This window comes from Dasypus novemcinctus, chromosome 10 (assembly GCF_030445035.2).
Source record: "Dasypus novemcinctus isolate mDasNov1 chromosome 10, mDasNov1.1.hap2, whole genome shotgun sequence".
NCBI classification, from domain to species: domain Eukaryota; kingdom Metazoa; phylum Chordata; class Mammalia; order Cingulata; family Dasypodidae; genus Dasypus; species Dasypus novemcinctus.
In genome coordinates, this window is record NC_080682.1 from 99,244,229 (window position 1) to 99,262,708 (window position 18,480).

The window sequence follows — 18,480 nt, forward strand, 5'->3', positions numbered from 1 at the left end:
TGACTGATTTCTTACTGCCATCATTATTTTGTACTTTTTGTCCACATTGTCACATGCAGGCATAGATTGTTCATAGCTGCAGTATTCTATTGTGCAAATGTATCATATTGTATTTAATTATATCTTTGATGGACTGATTTTAAAGAGCTTCATATTTTAAATTGGATATCACTTATGTAAAGATGGATATTTTTGATAATGCTATGATATAGATTGGTAATAAGATGTGTGGAAAACATGAGGAAAAGAAGGGATCAAGGATGTGTGAGGTCATTCACCAGTGCTTGAGGTGGATGTATCAGAATTTTGTCTTGAAGGATAGTTTTAAAAATTGATGAAACACTTCATTATCTTCACATGCTTTTGTTCCTAAGAAGCTCAACCATGCCACCTATGTTTTATTAAGGCAAATTAAAAGGAACCAAGGAGAAAATATTGGGATTTTAAAGAATACCTCCAAGGAGTGAAAGTTCAAAATAGTTTTAAACGCAAGCTTGTACCTTACCTCAGTTACACTTTTATAATTTCTGAAGGCCTTGTCAAGAGATAGGAAACTACCCTTACTACTCCTGCACACCATTGTTTAATCCATACAGGATATATCCTGCACTTGGGTTTTACATATTTCACTCTTTATCCTCTAAAGCTATGTGTTTAATATGTCTGAAGCAGTGCACAGATTTATGTAGCTGAGAAATCAGATCAAGTTTCTTTCTCTATGTCCTCTATTTCCACCCCGATTGTTTGTGTTCTTTTGTCAGTATTAGTCTTTCACTTGTTTCCCTTTGTCTATTCACATCACTATCTAGCTATTTACTTATTATACACCTCATTTGTAGGACATAATTTTATACCCTGGAATAGATAAGTTGCCCTTTATTTTACGTGCAAACAGAAAATATAGTACAATATTTCCCTTTGGGAAAACCTGGAATGACTCTTAATTTTTATCCTTTGACAATCAGCTCTAAATCTATCACATAAAGTAAATTTCCCACTAACTGAGAACCTGCAGCCTATGTGTTGACTGGTAAAATGAAGGCTTTGTTGTTTATGGATTTCTGAGAATACTGCCTACATTCTTGAGCTTCAGACATGATAGTTTTAGGAAAATAGAGTTTTACGTAATAAAAGACTGTCTGGCATTGTCATTTACACTGGTTATTATTTTGTTTTTCTTCTTTTGTTTTGTTTTTGCTCTTTCCCTTAATGGGTTTCATGGAAAAGGTTGCATCCCAGAATGCATCCTACATTCTCTCCTGCTATTATTCAGCAGCACACCTTTTAAAAGTATCCACAATTCCATTACAAGACCAAAACATTTTGGAACCAGGCTCTATTTCTATTTGAACTGCTACAGAGTTTCTAATGCTAATATATCTCCTAGGGGTGGTTTTGCTTCTTGTCATATTTCCCTACTGGTCCTAACCTGATTATCACATCTCTTTCCCTTGGTTGTGTTTTCTTTATAACTATGCCTCGATATTACTTTGGTATTTTTTCCTGAAATTGAGGTCATAGTTTAGCTTTCCTCCTCTGGAATCTTCACATGATCAGAAAACTGTTTTAGTACAGGACAGCTAATTGCGTGAGTGAATAAATGCTTTTGAAATAGTCCCCTATCACATACTAAAAGGTAGATATGGGAATAGAAATAAGAGTGTTTAGGTAATTTTGAATGATTGAATTATCATGTTCCTAATTTTCCAATGCTCTTAATTTTGTCTTCTCTCTAGATTTTTATTTAACTTCTTTGGCATGTGTCTTAAACTTACAAAGTCAGATTCCCTCATGTATAAACTAGATATAATAATATATTATATTCAGATGGACTCTGCTTGTTTTAAAAGATATGGTGGGCTTGTGGAATTTGGGGGGTGGGGGGGAAGAGTATCGTGTGTGTGTGTTTAGTGCCCAAAATATATAACATTCAAATCCCTTATGTTTCCATTCTTTAATTTCATCCCCAACTTCATTTTCCAGATCTTTCATTAAAAGGATTTAAAATTCCTGACAAGTCTCTTCAACACATTGACGCAACGATCACTTATATTTGAAATAGGGAAAATTAATGCTCTCAATGGAGGGTGTTTTAAAAGATTAGAGAAGATTTTTGCAAAGGTCTGACATAAAGCATTACCAGCTGTAAGTAGTACTTTGATAATTGGTAATTGATAGTACCGTTTTCACTACTGCTACCATTCCCTTTCTCTTTTTTCGGTAATAAGTGAACCAATTTTAACCCTTTTAAAATGATCATTATATGTTTGCTTAAATTTTGATGAATTCTGAATTTATTGAATAGTTATTATGCACCTTGTATGTTAATTCCTGTGTGTTTTCATACAATCAAGTGGAATTATCATGGCCATCAGGAGTCTAAGGGATAGGAGAACCCTAAATTGTACAAAATTAAAGGGAAATTTGTTTATTGATCATGATGAAGAAAGAAATAATAAGGTGAGTATTAAGACTATATATTATCTAAATATCAGTGATAAGATTATTGGTAAGTTATCAGAAGAAAGTACTATATGGAATAATTTATTTAAATTCACTGTATAACTTCCTCCAGGTCCCTATCCCTGAAATATCAGGGATAGGGCTCTTACAACTCTATAGTGCTCTATACACAGTGTATTTTAAGCTGATGGAATTAACTCTAGAAGGGAGTTGTACACAACTGTATGACATTATTTTATTATTTTCTAGGTCCACAAAACTGGCAGGATACTCAGATGCACAGCAAATGTAGTGAGCACATATTTCCAAGGACTGCATAGCTGTGCATTACTAAAGAGGATGTTCCTTTCCAATGACACAAAATTCCATCCCTCCTCCTTCTTACTGCTGGGAATTCCAGGATTGGAAACACATCACCTCTGGATTGGCTTTCCCTTTTTTGCTGTGTATGTGACTGCACTCATAGGAAATTTCACCATTCTGTTTGTGATCCAGGCTGAGAGCAGCCTACACCAGCCCATGTTCTACTTCCTGGCCATGTTGGCTGCCACTGACCTGGGCCTCTCCACAGCTACCATCCCTAAGATGCTCGGCATCTTCTGGTTTAGCCTCAGGGAGATCAACTTTGAGGCCTGCCTCACCCAGATGTTTTTCATCCACAACCTAACACTTACGGAATCAGCAGTGCTCTTGGCAATGGCTTATGACCGCTATGTGGCCATCTGCAACCCACTTCGATACAGCACCATCCTCACCAATGAAGTAGTTTCTGTGATTGGTCTCAGTGCATTAGTGAGGTCATTTATTTTTGCTATTCCATTTGTGTTTCTCATACTGAGATTGCCCTTCTGTGGGAATCATATCATCCCTCACACCTATTGTGAGCACATGGGTCTGGCTCGCCTGTCCTGTGCCAGTATCAAGATCAATATTATTTATGGCTTAGGTGCCATTTGTAATCTAGTGTTTGACATTATAGCCATTGCTCTTTCTTATTGTCAGATACTCTGTGCTGTGTTCCGTCTTCCTTCCCTTGAAGCCCGACTCAAGTCCCTCAGCACATGTGGTTCGCATATTTGTGTAATTCTTGCCTTCTATACACCAGCCCTCTTTTCCTTTATGACACATCGCTTTGGCAAGAATGTCCCCCGCTACGTCCATATACTCCTAGCCAATCTTTATGTCATAGTGCCACCCATGCTCAACCCTATCATCTATGGAGTCAGAACAAAGCAGATCTATGACCGTGTGAAGAAAATGGTATTATGGAAATAGGAAACGGAAAAGGAATAACACCTAATACATGAGATTAAATATGCAATCTTAAAAATCTTAGAGAAATCTCTTTTCATAAGAATTATATCCAAATGTGTTTTTATACCATCTCCCTTCTGTGAATTTCAGTGCACTAAATTATTGCTTGATTTTAAGAGCATTTCTGAGTACTTTTTGCTGGATCCTTTTTATTTCTTTTCAATGACTTTATAATATCCTTTTACCAGGTTATGTCGTTTGTATTGTTTTCAACAACTGGTTTCATGATTTTACGTCAGCAGATTTGAAGGCATATATTGTTGCTGGCTTAATTGGAGTTTCCTGGTGTTTCTTCTTTATCATTTTATTAGTGTCTATTTTCAGAATTACAGAATGCTAGGAATAAGATGGTAATTATCATTTCCCTAGCTTTATGGATCTTACATGTTTTTAAATTTGTCAACAAATTTAAATTATAAATAGTCATCCTTTTAGTTTCAGCCTTTCTGTATCACTATAGTTAAGCTTCGCCCTCCTTAGAAGCAGCACAGGATTTCTATTTAAAGCAATCTGACAATTTTAGTATTTTAAATAGACACGAATGCACATTTGACACTATCTTCATTTGGCAAAAGCCTATGGATGCAACGTACTAGCTATCTGTTGGTTTTATAAGGGGCACTCATTTGTGGTAAAAGCTTACTCCAACAAGGCTGTGAAAAGTCCAACTCAAGGCACCATAAGAGGTGCTTTCTCACCAAAGTCAGCTACCACGTGTTGAAGCAAGATGGTGGGTGATTTCTGTCCAGTTTTCAGCCTTCACCTCCAGACTTACCCTTTCCTCTTTTTTTTTAAAGATTTATTTATTTATCTCCCCTTCCCTGCCCCCGGTTGTCTGTTCTCTGTGTCTATTTGCTGTGTCTTCTTTGTCCGCTTTTGTTGTTGTCAGTGGCACGGGAATCTGTGTTTCTTTTTGTTGTGTCATCTTGTTGTGTCAGCTTTCCGTGTGTGCACCGCCATTCCTGGGCAGGCTGCACTTTCTTTCATGCTGGGCTTGAGATCCATGGACCCAATCTTTTGATGCTTTGTTCTTAAATGATTCCATAGTCCTCTCTACCCTGGCATAGGGCATGTTTCTTTCCAGACCTCCTATATCAGTGTCTACTCTTCTGCTTTCTGGTTCAGCCAGTCAGTTGCAACATGCAGTCTCAGCCTGGTCTCTCCTTTCCCTGGGCTTCTTCTCTGTGACTCAGCTGCTTGGCTTTTTTCCTGATTTCAACTGCAAATGGCATAACACTTGTCTCCTAGAGTTTCTTATATCAGTCTCAGCTGTTCTGCTCATGTCCCAATTTCAGCTGTAGCCAATCAGGCAAAAGGCTCTTCTCTCCCCAGCCTTCAGTTGTGTGATCCTTCTCCTTTCTGTCACATGGCAGGATCAAAAAAATGACAGAACTCTCCTCCTGTGTCCATCTCTGTGAGTGCCCATTTATATACCCCACAAAGGGGACAGGAATTCAATTTGAGTCACGCCCACTGACATAGTTGAATTAAAAACCCTAAATCAATCTTAATGCATAATCTGATCAAAGGCCCCTCAGCTGAATTTAATGCAATCAAAGGGTAATATACTCAGAGAAATAGATTAGTTTATGAGCATAATCTTTCTCATATTTGGATTCATAAAATAATCTCAAACTGCCACAGACATATATAGCCTAATTTCTCTCATTTTTCTCTTATTTCCTGTCTTATATATACTGGCTGTTATTCCCTCCTGAGTAGTAAACTTTTCATAACAATCATTTTCTTATTTTAGATCACTTTTTTATTATCACTGCATGTCCCATTTGCTTTGATCTTATACATCATTTTACAATTATTTTAATTTTTGCCATTGAATGTCTCTAGAGCTCTCAAAATCTTTATTTGCTCATAATTTTCTCTCACCATGGAATGCTGTTTTACACTGTGTTGATATCGACACATCCTTTCTAACCCAGGAAAAATGCCATCGTTTTTTTGATACTCTATCCTGTGCCTCAGCATAATTAGTTAATTCATACTCTCCTGTCCACAGTTTTAAAAATAACATAAATTATACAATTCCTAGCTTGCATTTCAGCCAAATAACTTTAAACTCTGTAAATTCCTTTAGGTCAAAGAAAGTGCCATAGTCATCACTGGATTCCCAGCATTTAATAACTCTGAAAATAGACACTTAGCACAAGTTATTGATTATTTTGTGAGAAGGAAAAAATCCATAAAAAACTGAATAATCTGGCACCATTGGTTGCATTCAAATCCATGGATATATAAACATCAGTCAGGAAGTATATGCATGTATATCATAATTAAACATTTCAAAGTTTAATTAAATGCAGAGAGAAACAAACTCTTTATAAACAGATTGCCAGCTTAAACACAGATACATATACTTTGAGGGTAAGCAGAAGATTTATGTGTTTGCTTGTCTTTTTTGCAAGAGATGAAAAGAGAGAAAGAAATTCAGAGGATAGGGAGAACTACTGACAAGACAGACTAAATAGTGCCCAAAGATTCTCAGATACAAAATATTTTACATCATCTCCACATAGTGTGCTGGATAGTGATGAGTACATTTGTTATCAAAGTCTACCTAAAACCATACTCTGCAGGACTATTATCAACAATTATTTGGATATCAATGTTGGTTTCACTCTCTGACTGACCTAAAATACCCCCAAGAAGAAGGTAAAGAAATTTCCCATTTTTAAAGGCTATATAATCAATCAACCTAAGTCCTTGCTTGTTTACCTAATTTTGGATTGGTTATAAAACTCAAGAACTTGAGATCCTCATATATCACTTATTTCTGAATGAGTACTGTCAATACACTTGCACAGACTTACTTCGTTCTCATTCCTTAGAGGACAGGGTGGGCACTGGTTGAATAACTACATTCACATTGACCACAAGAATGTTCTGAATGTAGTAGGGAACATTTCAGCCAAAGTGGTGTGTCATAAAAGAGAAGAAGGCTGAAGTGTAAAGGCCAAAATTTCACAGACATCCAAATCACATGTACTGACAGACTTGAGCCTGATCTTGCAGGATAAAAGGCAGAAAATATCATGGAAATATCCTGGAAAATTTGGATAGAGACTGCAATGGCCATGATGTCTAATCCCCTCATCGCAATAGTTTCCAGACCATATGATGTTGACCTTAGTACTGACACAGGCCGGATGACCAAGACAGTCTGGATCACAAACAGTGAAGTTTCCTATGAGTGCAATCAGGTACACAGAAAGGAAGGGAAAGTACATCCAGATGTGAATTGTTTCTGACTCTGGGATTTCCAGCAGCAAGAAGGATAGGTGGAACTCGGTGTTATTGGTAAGGGTGATTTCATATGAACATGTACATGTGTGCTGATTTCTCCTGGATTATCCAAGTGTGTTAGCATGACAGCTTTCCCTTGGTACTGGAAAAGAACAAACATCCTATCATTAAGACAAGGATGTCAGACTCCTAGTACTTCTCCCAGTAATTTATTTGACCCATGTATAAATTTTATAATGGTCCTGGAGCAAAAACAAAAACTCAAAAAGATCAAAAAGCAAGCTAATGTGGAGAATAAGCAAATCTCCTGTGCAAAATTATCCCAAGTAATTTATGTAGAAATTTCCCCCTCAGAATAGTGAAGTATAGCTCCTTATGCCTTAAATGTGGGCTATACCTAGTGATATTCCTCCAAAGAGTACATATGGAAAGGAGTGGGCAGAGATATCATTAAATAGAAAAACCTAACAAACACCAGCACAGTCTAGCAGTCAAGGTAAATTTGTACACAGAGATAAGTCATCATAGCACATGCCCTTGATATGATGTGATGAGAATGGCACTTTACCTCTGGGATCTTCTTACCCAGAACCTATAATTCCCATCCAACTAAGAGAGAAACATTAAAAAATAAAAATTGGAGAACATTTTATAAGATGCCTGATCAACATTCCTCAAAACTGTTAAGCTCATCAAACATAAGAAAAACCCAAGGAAGTCTCAGAGTCTAGAAGAGCCTAAAGAGAGACCATGACTGAATATAATGTGATAACTTGGATGGGATCCTGAAATAAGAAAGGGACGTTAGGTAAACAATTAAATAAATATGGATAAAGTATGGACTTCATTTTCTAATAATGTTATAACTGTTTTTTCATTAGTTGTAAAAAATATGCCATACTAATATATGATTTAACAACAGGGGAATTTGGGTGTGGGGTGTGGTATATATAGGAACTATCTTTACTGCCTTCCCCTTTTTCTGTATATGTGTGTGTGTGTGTGTGTGTATTTACATACACTATTATAAAATGAAATATTTATTTTAAAAATTTCAGTGAATCTACTGGTCCTTTGGGGTAGAACTAGCATTTAAATAGCTGTCTCTTTTCCATGATCTTAGTGTTTCTTTCTTTAATGTCTTTCAAGAAAGTTTTATAATTTTCTAAAAAAATAGAAGTTTAATCATCAACAGCATTCTCTCCTCTGGTGAGAATAATCTCAAGTCACAAGGAAGGCATGTATGAGATTAAACTTAAGGAAAGTGGTAATAAACTGAGGAAAAATAAGTTCCTATATATCAACCCTTCTTTTATTCTCCACATCTTATCAATATCCTTGCTGCTAGAATAATGGAAGTTCTCTATCTCAGTGTAACTATTATAATTGAAATTAAGATTCACAGAAATGGATTAATTTTTTACTCAAAATATTTGTCTCATTCAAATTCATTATTGTTTGTTTTATACAAGACCCACTTTTACTGTACACATATATTTATAATTGCTTGTTTATATATAGTGTATATATATGTGTGTGTGTGTAGTATGGGTATTCATTACCCTCTTCATCAGGCTATTTCTATTACTTCTGTAAATTATTGAAACTATGAACTAAGAGTGTGATTCCTCAGTGTTGACTAACATTCTTTGAGCTTTCCCCTGTATATATTGACGGCTGTTGGCACTTGCAGCTGAGTTAAGAGCTCTAACCAGAAACACACTTAACACACACAAACAAACACACATACACACATATATTGTTTCTCCCTTGTGATTATATTAAAATGTTTAAAGCATTTTATATATTATTTTAAAAGTCACCTGAGAGAAAGAGGGAGAAAAGCAGAGAGGAAACAAAAATGTAAGATGTTAAGAATGATTTGAGTCTCTTTATTTTAACACATCATTGAGTATTTCAAATGGCTTCAAAATATATTTGTACTACATCTATAATAGGAAAGGTTGGAGAAGTAAAAGAGGCAGTCACTGTTGGGCAACAAAAAGTTATAGAAGTGGCAACCATATGCTGTTTCTGATCAAATAACTCTTAGTTTAACCTGAAATCTTTTCTTCATGATTTAGGTATTTAGGCAGGATTTTTAAGAAGCTGTGAACAGTGAATTATTCCTATTTTCTGTGTACATATGTGATCACTATGGACCAGTTAGCTTATCTTTTGCAAATGATAAAATTAATTCATTCTATTGTTGTTCAAATGATATTAAAGAATACTTTTCCGGATTTTACAGGAGGTCTTATATTACTCTAAACTCTGAGAAGTAACAAATTACTGTGTAAAATGGTCTCCCAGCTTTCACAGGTAAATTCTAGAGTGGTTTACAATTATTAAGGAAGAAGTAAGAGAAAAGTAATGCAAGTAGCCTCAAGAGGGAGCTTGTAAAAAAAAAGAAAAAAGAGGTAGCTTGTGGCAGCATTAAATGTGCAGCATAAATAGCTTGCAAACTTAGAGACAGAAATTGTGACAAAGTAAATGTTTTCCTATATAACTAATATCTTTAGGATTACATTTTACACAATTAATTAAAATAACATACACCTACCTCTTTAACCGAATTTCTAGACATCAAGCTCTTTAATGTTAAAGAGACCCTAGCTTACTGCTAGTAATGAGCACAGCATATTGTTTAAGGGAATGATAAATACATAATCCACGGGGTAAATTGTTAAATAATAAACTAGTGAAGGCAAACATGTAAAATCCAGTGGTTGTTTTAACTTTGATCTTCTAATTCTGATGTTTATTCAAGTAAATAATAAACGAACTAGAAGTGCCTTATAAGATTTTTTATATAACTCAAAAATGAATTTTATCCTAACTAGAACAGAATATGTTCTTAGAGAACCTTAAATCATGTATGATGGAGAAATTTAATTTAATGAAGAGGCCTGAGGGTTTCTTTGTTATCATTCTTGGGAATTACAATGTGTAAAGTTTTGGAGGGGAAAGATTTCAAGAAATAGTAAATCTTTGAGATACAGGATACATGTCTCTCCCTCTAAAAAATTAAAATCTCAGCAATTCTGAATCTTAAGAGAAAGGGGACGTATGTGCACACTATACTGGGAAATCCATTAACAAATTTGCATGAAAACCGGGGATATAACACGAATTATCTAGAGCCCTAGCATGCTATTAAGTGTTTATGCAGTGGCATTGCTGCTCCCTGTGGCTGATGGGTTTGATTCTTGACCTACAATGCACAAAGCAGTACTCAGAAATAGACTAGACTATTTCTACAGTATAGATAAATACAGATATAGATGTTGATGTTGATATAGATATAGAAATGTAGATATATTTATAGAGAGAGAGATCGTTTACTTTTAATCACCTTTGATTTGGGATTTGAGAGGACATATTTAGGGTTTCTTTTCTTCCTTCCTTTCTGATTCCCTCCCTCTCTGCTTCCTACTCTCAATCTCTCCTTCCTTCCCTCCCCCCTTTCTTCCTTCCATTCAATTCCTTCTTCTTTCCTTTCTTACTTTCTTTTTCTCCTTACTTATTTCCTCCTTTTTATCCCTTTCTTTCCTTCACCATGATAGAAAACTGATAGGAGGTCTTCCTAGTTTGAGACATCTGGCTTATAATGATTGAAAAGGTACAAATGCAAACAGGGATTATCAGTGATGTCTTTGCTATTTTATATAAATGTAGAGTTTCCTTTCTGTCATCTACCCAACCTCAACTCTCTGTGATACTCAGCTATTGACACTTCTTCTCTTCTGTCCTGTCTTTCCCTCTGTCTGTCTGTGGAAAATGTAGTAGAGTCACATGACTGTGTAACCTAAACAATTGTGAACTTGCCCTGGTCTCTGTATTTTCATGTCTACCCAAATGGAGAATGGAGGCTTTATCCTTTACTTGATGCTCACCAAAGAGGAGTCTTCACATAGGACTCACTGGGGGAATATTTATTAAGGACAGATGTCCCTGATTTTAGCCAGGCCATGAGCTAGGTAGAAATGTCTACCGGGGGATTCATTAGAGGGGGAACCAGAAGGAAGATATCAGCAATAATGGTTCTAATAGGTGTAGAAACATTTTCGGCAAACTGTGAAGGACAGTCAAGTTGAAAATAGGTACATAGAAGATGAGGATGGCACAGATGTGAGATGTGCAAGTGTGAGTAACTTGAGGCAACCCTTGTGTGTAGCAATGCCCAGAACAATTTTTAGAATCAGCATGTAGGACACAGAAATGCACATGAAGACTAACATACCTGTAAGAGTCACAAAAAGTCCATAGATTATATTGACCCTGTTGTCAGAACAGGGCAGTTTCATGACGTCCCGGTGGAGGCAGTAGGAGTGGGACAAAAAGATTTTCTTGCAAAATTTCAACATCTTTAGAATAAAGGGGAAAGGGAGGACAAATAACACACTTATTCCAGTCAGTGAAAGACCAATTTTAATGACTCTGGAACTGGTAAGGATAGAGGTGTATCTCAAAGGGTTATAGATGGTTATAAAGTGATCAACAACAGACATGATAAAAAGTACTAATGACTCCACAGATGAGAATCCATTAATGAAAACCTCTTGAGCAAAGCAGGCATTGGAGGGAATCCCTGTGGCATTGAATAAGAAGATTCTCAGCATGTTTGGAAGGGAAGAGATTGAGAGTCCCAGGTCAGAAAATTGTCAGCATGGATAGGAAATAATACATAGGTTCAAGGAGAATGCTCTCTGTTTTGATGAGAAAGAGAATGGTGCAGTTCCACAAAATGGCAAGGAGGTACATGAGGCAAATTGGGATGGAGAGCCAGATGTGAGCTTCCTCCATCCCTGGCATCCCTATCAGGAAGAAGGTAGAGATTTCTGTTTCAGAAGTGTTGAAGCCTGACATAGCAAGTATGTGAGGGAATCAGGATGTGGGAATCAGCAGAATTTTACTGCAGTGGCATAAACAAGTTAGCTCAATGAATATGATTTTTCTAACTCATTCTTTAGTTTTCTGGTTATTACAATTTATTTGTATCTTCAAATCAGCTAATATAATATTTTTTAACAAAAACAATGAACGATTATTTGGTTTTTGGAGTTTTGTTTGGTGTTGAAAAGATAGAAGTGAATCCTCATTTTTAAATAAACAGTTGCAGGAGATACACAATAAAGAAATATTATTCTTATTCAAGCCTATCACAATGATAATTAGAAGGTGATATACAGACTTGAATGAGAAACAACTATGAAAATATGTATACAAATGGAGGTAATTTCTGAATTTTTTGAAGTATATAATTCTTAGGACTAAAACAAAATATCAAGACTTTATTTTAAGACCCATAATAGGGTGAGAAGTGAGATAAGAAAATATATTAATTTTCATATGTAATCCTCAAAAACCAAATATATATATTCTGTATGCATTCCCTGACCTCAGCATAGAAAAAACAAGCAGCAAATTTCTCAACCTCTATTTGTATTGAGATAATGATACCCATTACACTGAAATTCTGTGAATTTGCATAGAGTAGGATCAAATTAAGGTCTCCACTTACTACAACTGAAATTGCAGTTATTAAAGAATTGTAATCTTTAAGAAACTGCATTCCTTTAAAAATAAATGGTGCTCAGACAACTGGACTATAAGCCAAAAATGAATTGGGCCCATACCTCATATCATATACAATTATTATTTCAAAATAAATCAGAGATAATATTTTAAAAATCTTTAAAGAGGTTAGAAAAAAATATTCATAGAAATAATACCAAAAAATAAACACAATAAGAAACAACAGAAAAGCCCAACTGTCAAATCAAAAAAAAAAAAAAAGCAATAAAAATCTTTGTGCTATAAATGGTAACATTAAGAAATCAAAAGAGAACCCACAATATGAGATAAAGTATTTCAAAATTACTTATCTAGACTTGTATCCAAAATATTTAAAGAACACAGTCAACTTAAAATGAACATGGGAAATAACCTCAAATCATTAATTAGGAGAATGCAATTCAAACTACACAAAAATATTACTTCACACTCATTGAATGGAGGCTATTAAAAATAAAAGACAATAACAAATATTAGCAAGGATGTGAAGAAATTTGAATCTACATTGTGATGTATTTCTAAAATGGTGGAATAACTTGGAAAACAATTCAGTAGTTGGTCAAAATTTTAAACAGAGTTTCCATTTGCAAAACAGATATGGAAACGTGTTCACGAATAACTTATACCCAATGGTTCTTCCAAGCATTATTTATAATAGTTAAAAGTAGAAACAGTACAAATGTCCATCTAATGATGAAAGGATTAGAAAAAACAAACTGTGGTACACACATATGATGAAATATTGTTTGAAAAGGAAAGTGAGTGAGATAAGGATATATGCAACAACAGTGATAGTTTACAAGTGGAATAAACAAAGGAAGGAAAAAGGAAATATTTAAAGTAAGATAGGTACATTTTATATAACCATGGGATGACTAATGTTTTATGTTCGTATAAAAGCAATTTTATTGAGGATAACTTGTTCACACTATAGAAACAATCCATTAGAATTCCTTGGGGGTGAAATTCAATACTACACATAAATGTATATGTATCTCCCATATATGTTTTGCTTTTCGATCAATTCCTGATTACCAGACAATTGATATTCTCCCATACAGTGGCAACCAGATCATTTTTCAATATGCTGCCTTATTCTCTTCTCTTGACTTCTCTTGTTGTTCTCACACATGTTGCAGCAGGCTTAAGATTCTTTTTCGATAAAATTAGTGTACAGCTTCTCTATTGTTGACTCCCTTTTCTAAATGTTCTTTTCTTTCCCAGTACTTGTTATTTTCCTTGTTGTTCTTGAACACATATTTTTGGTCTGCATCTTTCTTTTCCCTGTATCCTTTTTCTAATCAATAGTCTCACATCTATAAACTGTAGTATATGCATGAGTTGTGCTACTCCTAAGGCCATTTCTTTCAGGAATTTGAATTGTGATCTCTGGATTGAACTCCACCTCTAAGGATTAAATCCTTTGTTCCATTTGGCTTCCCTTTCCAGGTTGTCTGTATGCAGTTTGGTGATAAGCATATGTACCCAAAAAAATGAAGTTTTAAAATAGATGAACAGCAAATAATTGAAAAACTCCTAGAGAATACATGTGGAATTCCTGGATGCAATTTTTTAAAGAAAAAATAAAAACTTTATAAGCAATTGGAAAAATGGCTGTTTCCTACAAGTTTAAAAGGAAGTCACCACTTATACCAAAGAAAGCTAAATATATACAAAAGTATTACTAAATGCCTCCATGAGGTGTGAGATTTGTCTTCCCCAAATGCTACTTTTATCATTCTGTCTTTTCTTAGTAAAGCTCAAAAGAATACCCTGTATTTAAACACTGTATTAACATGTAACCCTGTACTCTGCCCTGTCAGACTGTACAAACTTCCAGGCTTTAAAAAGTCCTTACTCCCCCGTTAATTCTTCTCTTTCCACCAGGCAGGTCTATTGGCATCTATTAAGCTTCTTGCTTCTACACTAATGATTCAGAAGATAATATGAAATTAAGGTTGAAGTATTCAATGTAAAGAAGTAGCTTTTGTTCTTTTTAAGGAAACATGTTTTAAAATACCATTATAAATTATTTTCCTTTAATATTTGGGAAATTAGGACAGAATTTGACACTTCCAGTTTTACAAAACTTGATCAATAACCATTGTTTCCATTGACAGGGATGCCATATTTTGTTTGGTTACTTGTCTTTTTACCCTGACTGCTTGGTGAAAACAAATTAATCCTCAAATTCTTGATCAAGGATTAACATGCTCAGTGCATAGTGCCTTCCCATTGATATTATTGCTTTGCTTCTTCACTCCAGCCTCACAATAACTCATATAAGCACTATTGTTTTGAAATACGTGGTAATACACAGATTAATAAAAAGCCATAAACTAATCTAGGAGACCCCTAACTTTAAAGTAAATAAAACTCTTACAAAAATCACCTGAAGTTATCTTAAAAGCTGTGAAATAATAAATAACTTTTTATTAGAATCATAAAGTTGCTTTCTTTTTTTTTTGTCAAAAAAGGCATAATTTAAAGCAAGATTTTAACTTAAGAAGTAGGCTATTGTGTTGGGACAGATTATATTGAAAAAACTCCTAGTGGTTGCCATTGTTTTCTTAACAAAGTTCCATGGAAGATCAATGGTTTTATGTATCAGAACCCAGAAACAATTTACACTATACATGTATAGTAAAATCTCCGCTACGTGGCATGTCAATTCACCAAAGATCCATATCCAACTGAAGGTCTTTGGACATTTTTCAGTGTTTGGCCACTGACAGTGGACGTGCATCTATCAGATATGTATACTTGGCAAGGCCATGGCTGCCCACTGCTGCATTTTCAGGCAATATTGAGCTTATTAGAGGATGGACTATAGCATCCATCCAAATTTAGAGGTGATCAAAATGAAACAGAAAGTATATAAGTGACTGCATGAGTTGATAGAAAAGCAAGGGGAAACTGAGAACATCAGGAAACTTACCAGCCAGTGAGTAGGTTATTAGACCCACATATCAGAATAAATAAGAAATGGAGGTGACGTGTAGTCACCAGAGTTTCGCTGACGTGCAAGTGCACGAATTTATCCTGACACCAATGTCCGATCCTGCCTCTTTGAGGCGTTCCCTATGGCCCAGGACCCCCTGGAGATTCCAGCTGAGCAAGCTCTTCTCAGAGGGAAAGGAAAAACCCTGCAGGTGAGCCTGCAAAGGTCCCGGAGCCAAGCTGAGTCAAACACACCTCAATGAATGTTAAGTATCAATCATTTATGGCAAACATCCCTTAAGCCTCTCCTCCCTCTGACAGAGTTAAAGTTGTCTCATCCATGTACCAAAGGATAATGTTAGAGCAATTGCACAATGTGTTATGGGTTTCATGTGTCTGCTTCCTCCAGTAGATATAAATTCTTTAACTGTATAGATCTTTCTTAAACTAGGAAATATTTGAAAATTAGCATTATGTGCTATGATAGTAATTTTCAACTGGAAATACGTATCAGGCATCAATAAGGAGTTATATAAAATTAAGATACCAGGCTCTACTCCCGACACATGGAAATTGTTTACTTGATATCCTTGATATTTTCTTTGTATAATATATATGTACTATATATTGATTACGATATATAATTTCTCATGATTATGTTACATATCAAGACTTTTTAGTTTGTGAATTTTTTATCCATTTTTATTCTTCAGATATAACATTCACATTTGTTGAAAATAGGGTATATCATTGACTTTACCAATACCTTTTCAAAAGTTTTTTATAAAGAAAAGTTGTGGGTTTAAATTAAGATCATGCATAAAATAAGGGATCCCATACACTATACAACACTTCATTAACCAGTTGCTGTAGTGTAAAATTTTTAACAATTAATGAAATAACATTTTAATATTTTTATTGCTAATATAATCCTTTGTTTTTCCCAGGTTTCAGTGTTTGCATAGTGCAAGTTCATGTTTTTTAAAATTTTATTTTATTATACTATATACAATGTAACCTTTCCCTTTTAACCATCCACAGATATATTTTACAGTGCTGTTAATTACATTTACGTTATTCTGCCATCACCAACATCCATTACCAAATAGGAAATCTGTACATTTTAAGCCTTAAATCCCTACAACCTATCCATATCCCATCCCCTGTTAACCGACATTCTAGATTAATTTTTGAGTTGTCTTATTCTAATTAAATTTCATATCAGTGTAATCACACAATATTTGTCGTTTTTTTTTTTTTGGTCTGGCTTATTTAACTCAGTACTATGTCTTCAAGGTTCTTCTATGTGTTTGCATGTATCAGAACTTTTCCTTTGTATGGCTGAATAATATTCTGTTGTTTGTATATACATCAGAGAGAATGAAGAAAGCCACTTCATTTAAAAAATATCTTAATGGCTTCATGAATATCACACCAAAAGCACGAGCAGCAAAAGAACAAATAGATAAATGGGACTTCCTCAAAATTAAAGCCTTCTGCACCTCAAAGGAGTTTGTCAAGAAAGTAAAAAGGGAACCCACACAATGGGAGAAAATATTTGGCAACCATATATCTGATAAGAGACTTATAACTTGCATATATAAAGAACTCATATATCTTGAAAACTAAAAGATAAACAACCCATTTAAAAAATGGGAAATAGATTTAAACAGACACTTCTCCAAAGAAGAAATACAAATGGCTAAAAAGCACATGAAAAAATGCTCCAAATCTCTAGCTATCAGGGAAATGCAAATCAAAACTACAATGAGATACCATCTTACTCCTGTAAGATTGGCAGCTATGAAAAAAACAGAAGAATACAAATGCTGGAGAGGATGTGAAGAAAGGGGAACACTCATCCACTGCTGGTGGGAATGCAGAAGGATCCAACCATTCTGGAGGACAGTTTGGCAGTTTCTCAAAAAACTAACCATAGATTTGCCATATGACCCAGCAATACCACTGCTGGATATATGCCCATCAGAACTGAAAATAAGGACACAAACCGATATATGTACACCAATGTTCATAGCAGCATTGTTCACTATCGCCAAAAGTTGGAATCAATCCAAATGTCCATCAACAGATGAGTGGATCAATAAAATGTGGTATATTCACACAATGGAATACTACTCAGCTGTAAGAACAAATACACTACAATCACACGTGATAACATGGATGAACCTTGAGAATCTTATGTTGAGTGAAGCAACCCAGGCATTGAAGGACAAATACTACATGACCTCAATGATATGAAATAAGCAAACTGCCTCAGAGAGCTAGTGTGGAAAAGAGGCTTACAGGAAATCGGGGGGTGGAGGAAGGATATGAGTTAATGTCTGCAGGGGGGGAATCTGTGATGAGCTGGCGGTAAGTATGAGCACAAAGAAGGGACAAAATGGGGGCAAGGGGCTGCCTTCGGATGGGGCTTTGTGGGTTGGAGGGGGGCTGGGGATGGGCAGAGGGGTAATATCCAAAAAATGGGGGGAGGGAGGGGCAACATACGAACATGGGAGAGTGTCAGATGTTTGTTGAGAACAAAATGTTAAGAAACTCGTATCAAAGTATAAGTAGGAGGGTTACCTGTTTAGGATGCTCAGGGGGTATGGTCTGATGAGGGAATGACTCCAGGGGAATAGCTGAAGGCTCATTATGCCAAGGTGGGTAGTACCATTGGGAAGAGACCCAAGAAGTGAGAGTTGGGGTGGACCCACATCCTGGAGTAGACTAATGCCATCAAATAGAAAGAACTGTATCTCTCATGAGAGAGGATGGCTCCCAGGGCAACAGGGCAGTTGAGAAAGTCAGGCCCTGAATACTGCTGCAAGTATCTCAGGACATGGCTTCTTGGGAAATGGAGATTGGCTGGTGTTGTGGGTCCCAAGGGGAGGGGAAAATGGATGTGGAATGGATGGAACCAAG

At 35.5% G+C, this 18,480-nt stretch overlaps 1 protein-coding gene and 1 pseudogene across 1 annotated transcript; one reads left to right on the forward strand and one right to left on the reverse strand.

Moving 5' to 3' along the window:
• The first annotated feature begins 2,802 nt into the window (after positions 1–2,802).
• On the forward strand, positions 2,803–3,738 carry OR52E2 (olfactory receptor family 52 subfamily E member 2). The gene has a single exon (XM_023582591.2). It carries the CDS (start codon positions 2,803–2,805, stop codon positions 3,736–3,738), a length of 936 nt encoding a protein of 311 aa, XP_023438359.1.
• A 7,276-nt stretch (positions 3,739–11,014) lies between these two features.
• LOC105747423 (olfactory receptor 51A4-like) lies at positions 11,015–11,907 on the reverse strand (annotated as a pseudogene).
• Between the last annotated feature and the right edge of the window lie 6,573 nt (positions 11,908–18,480).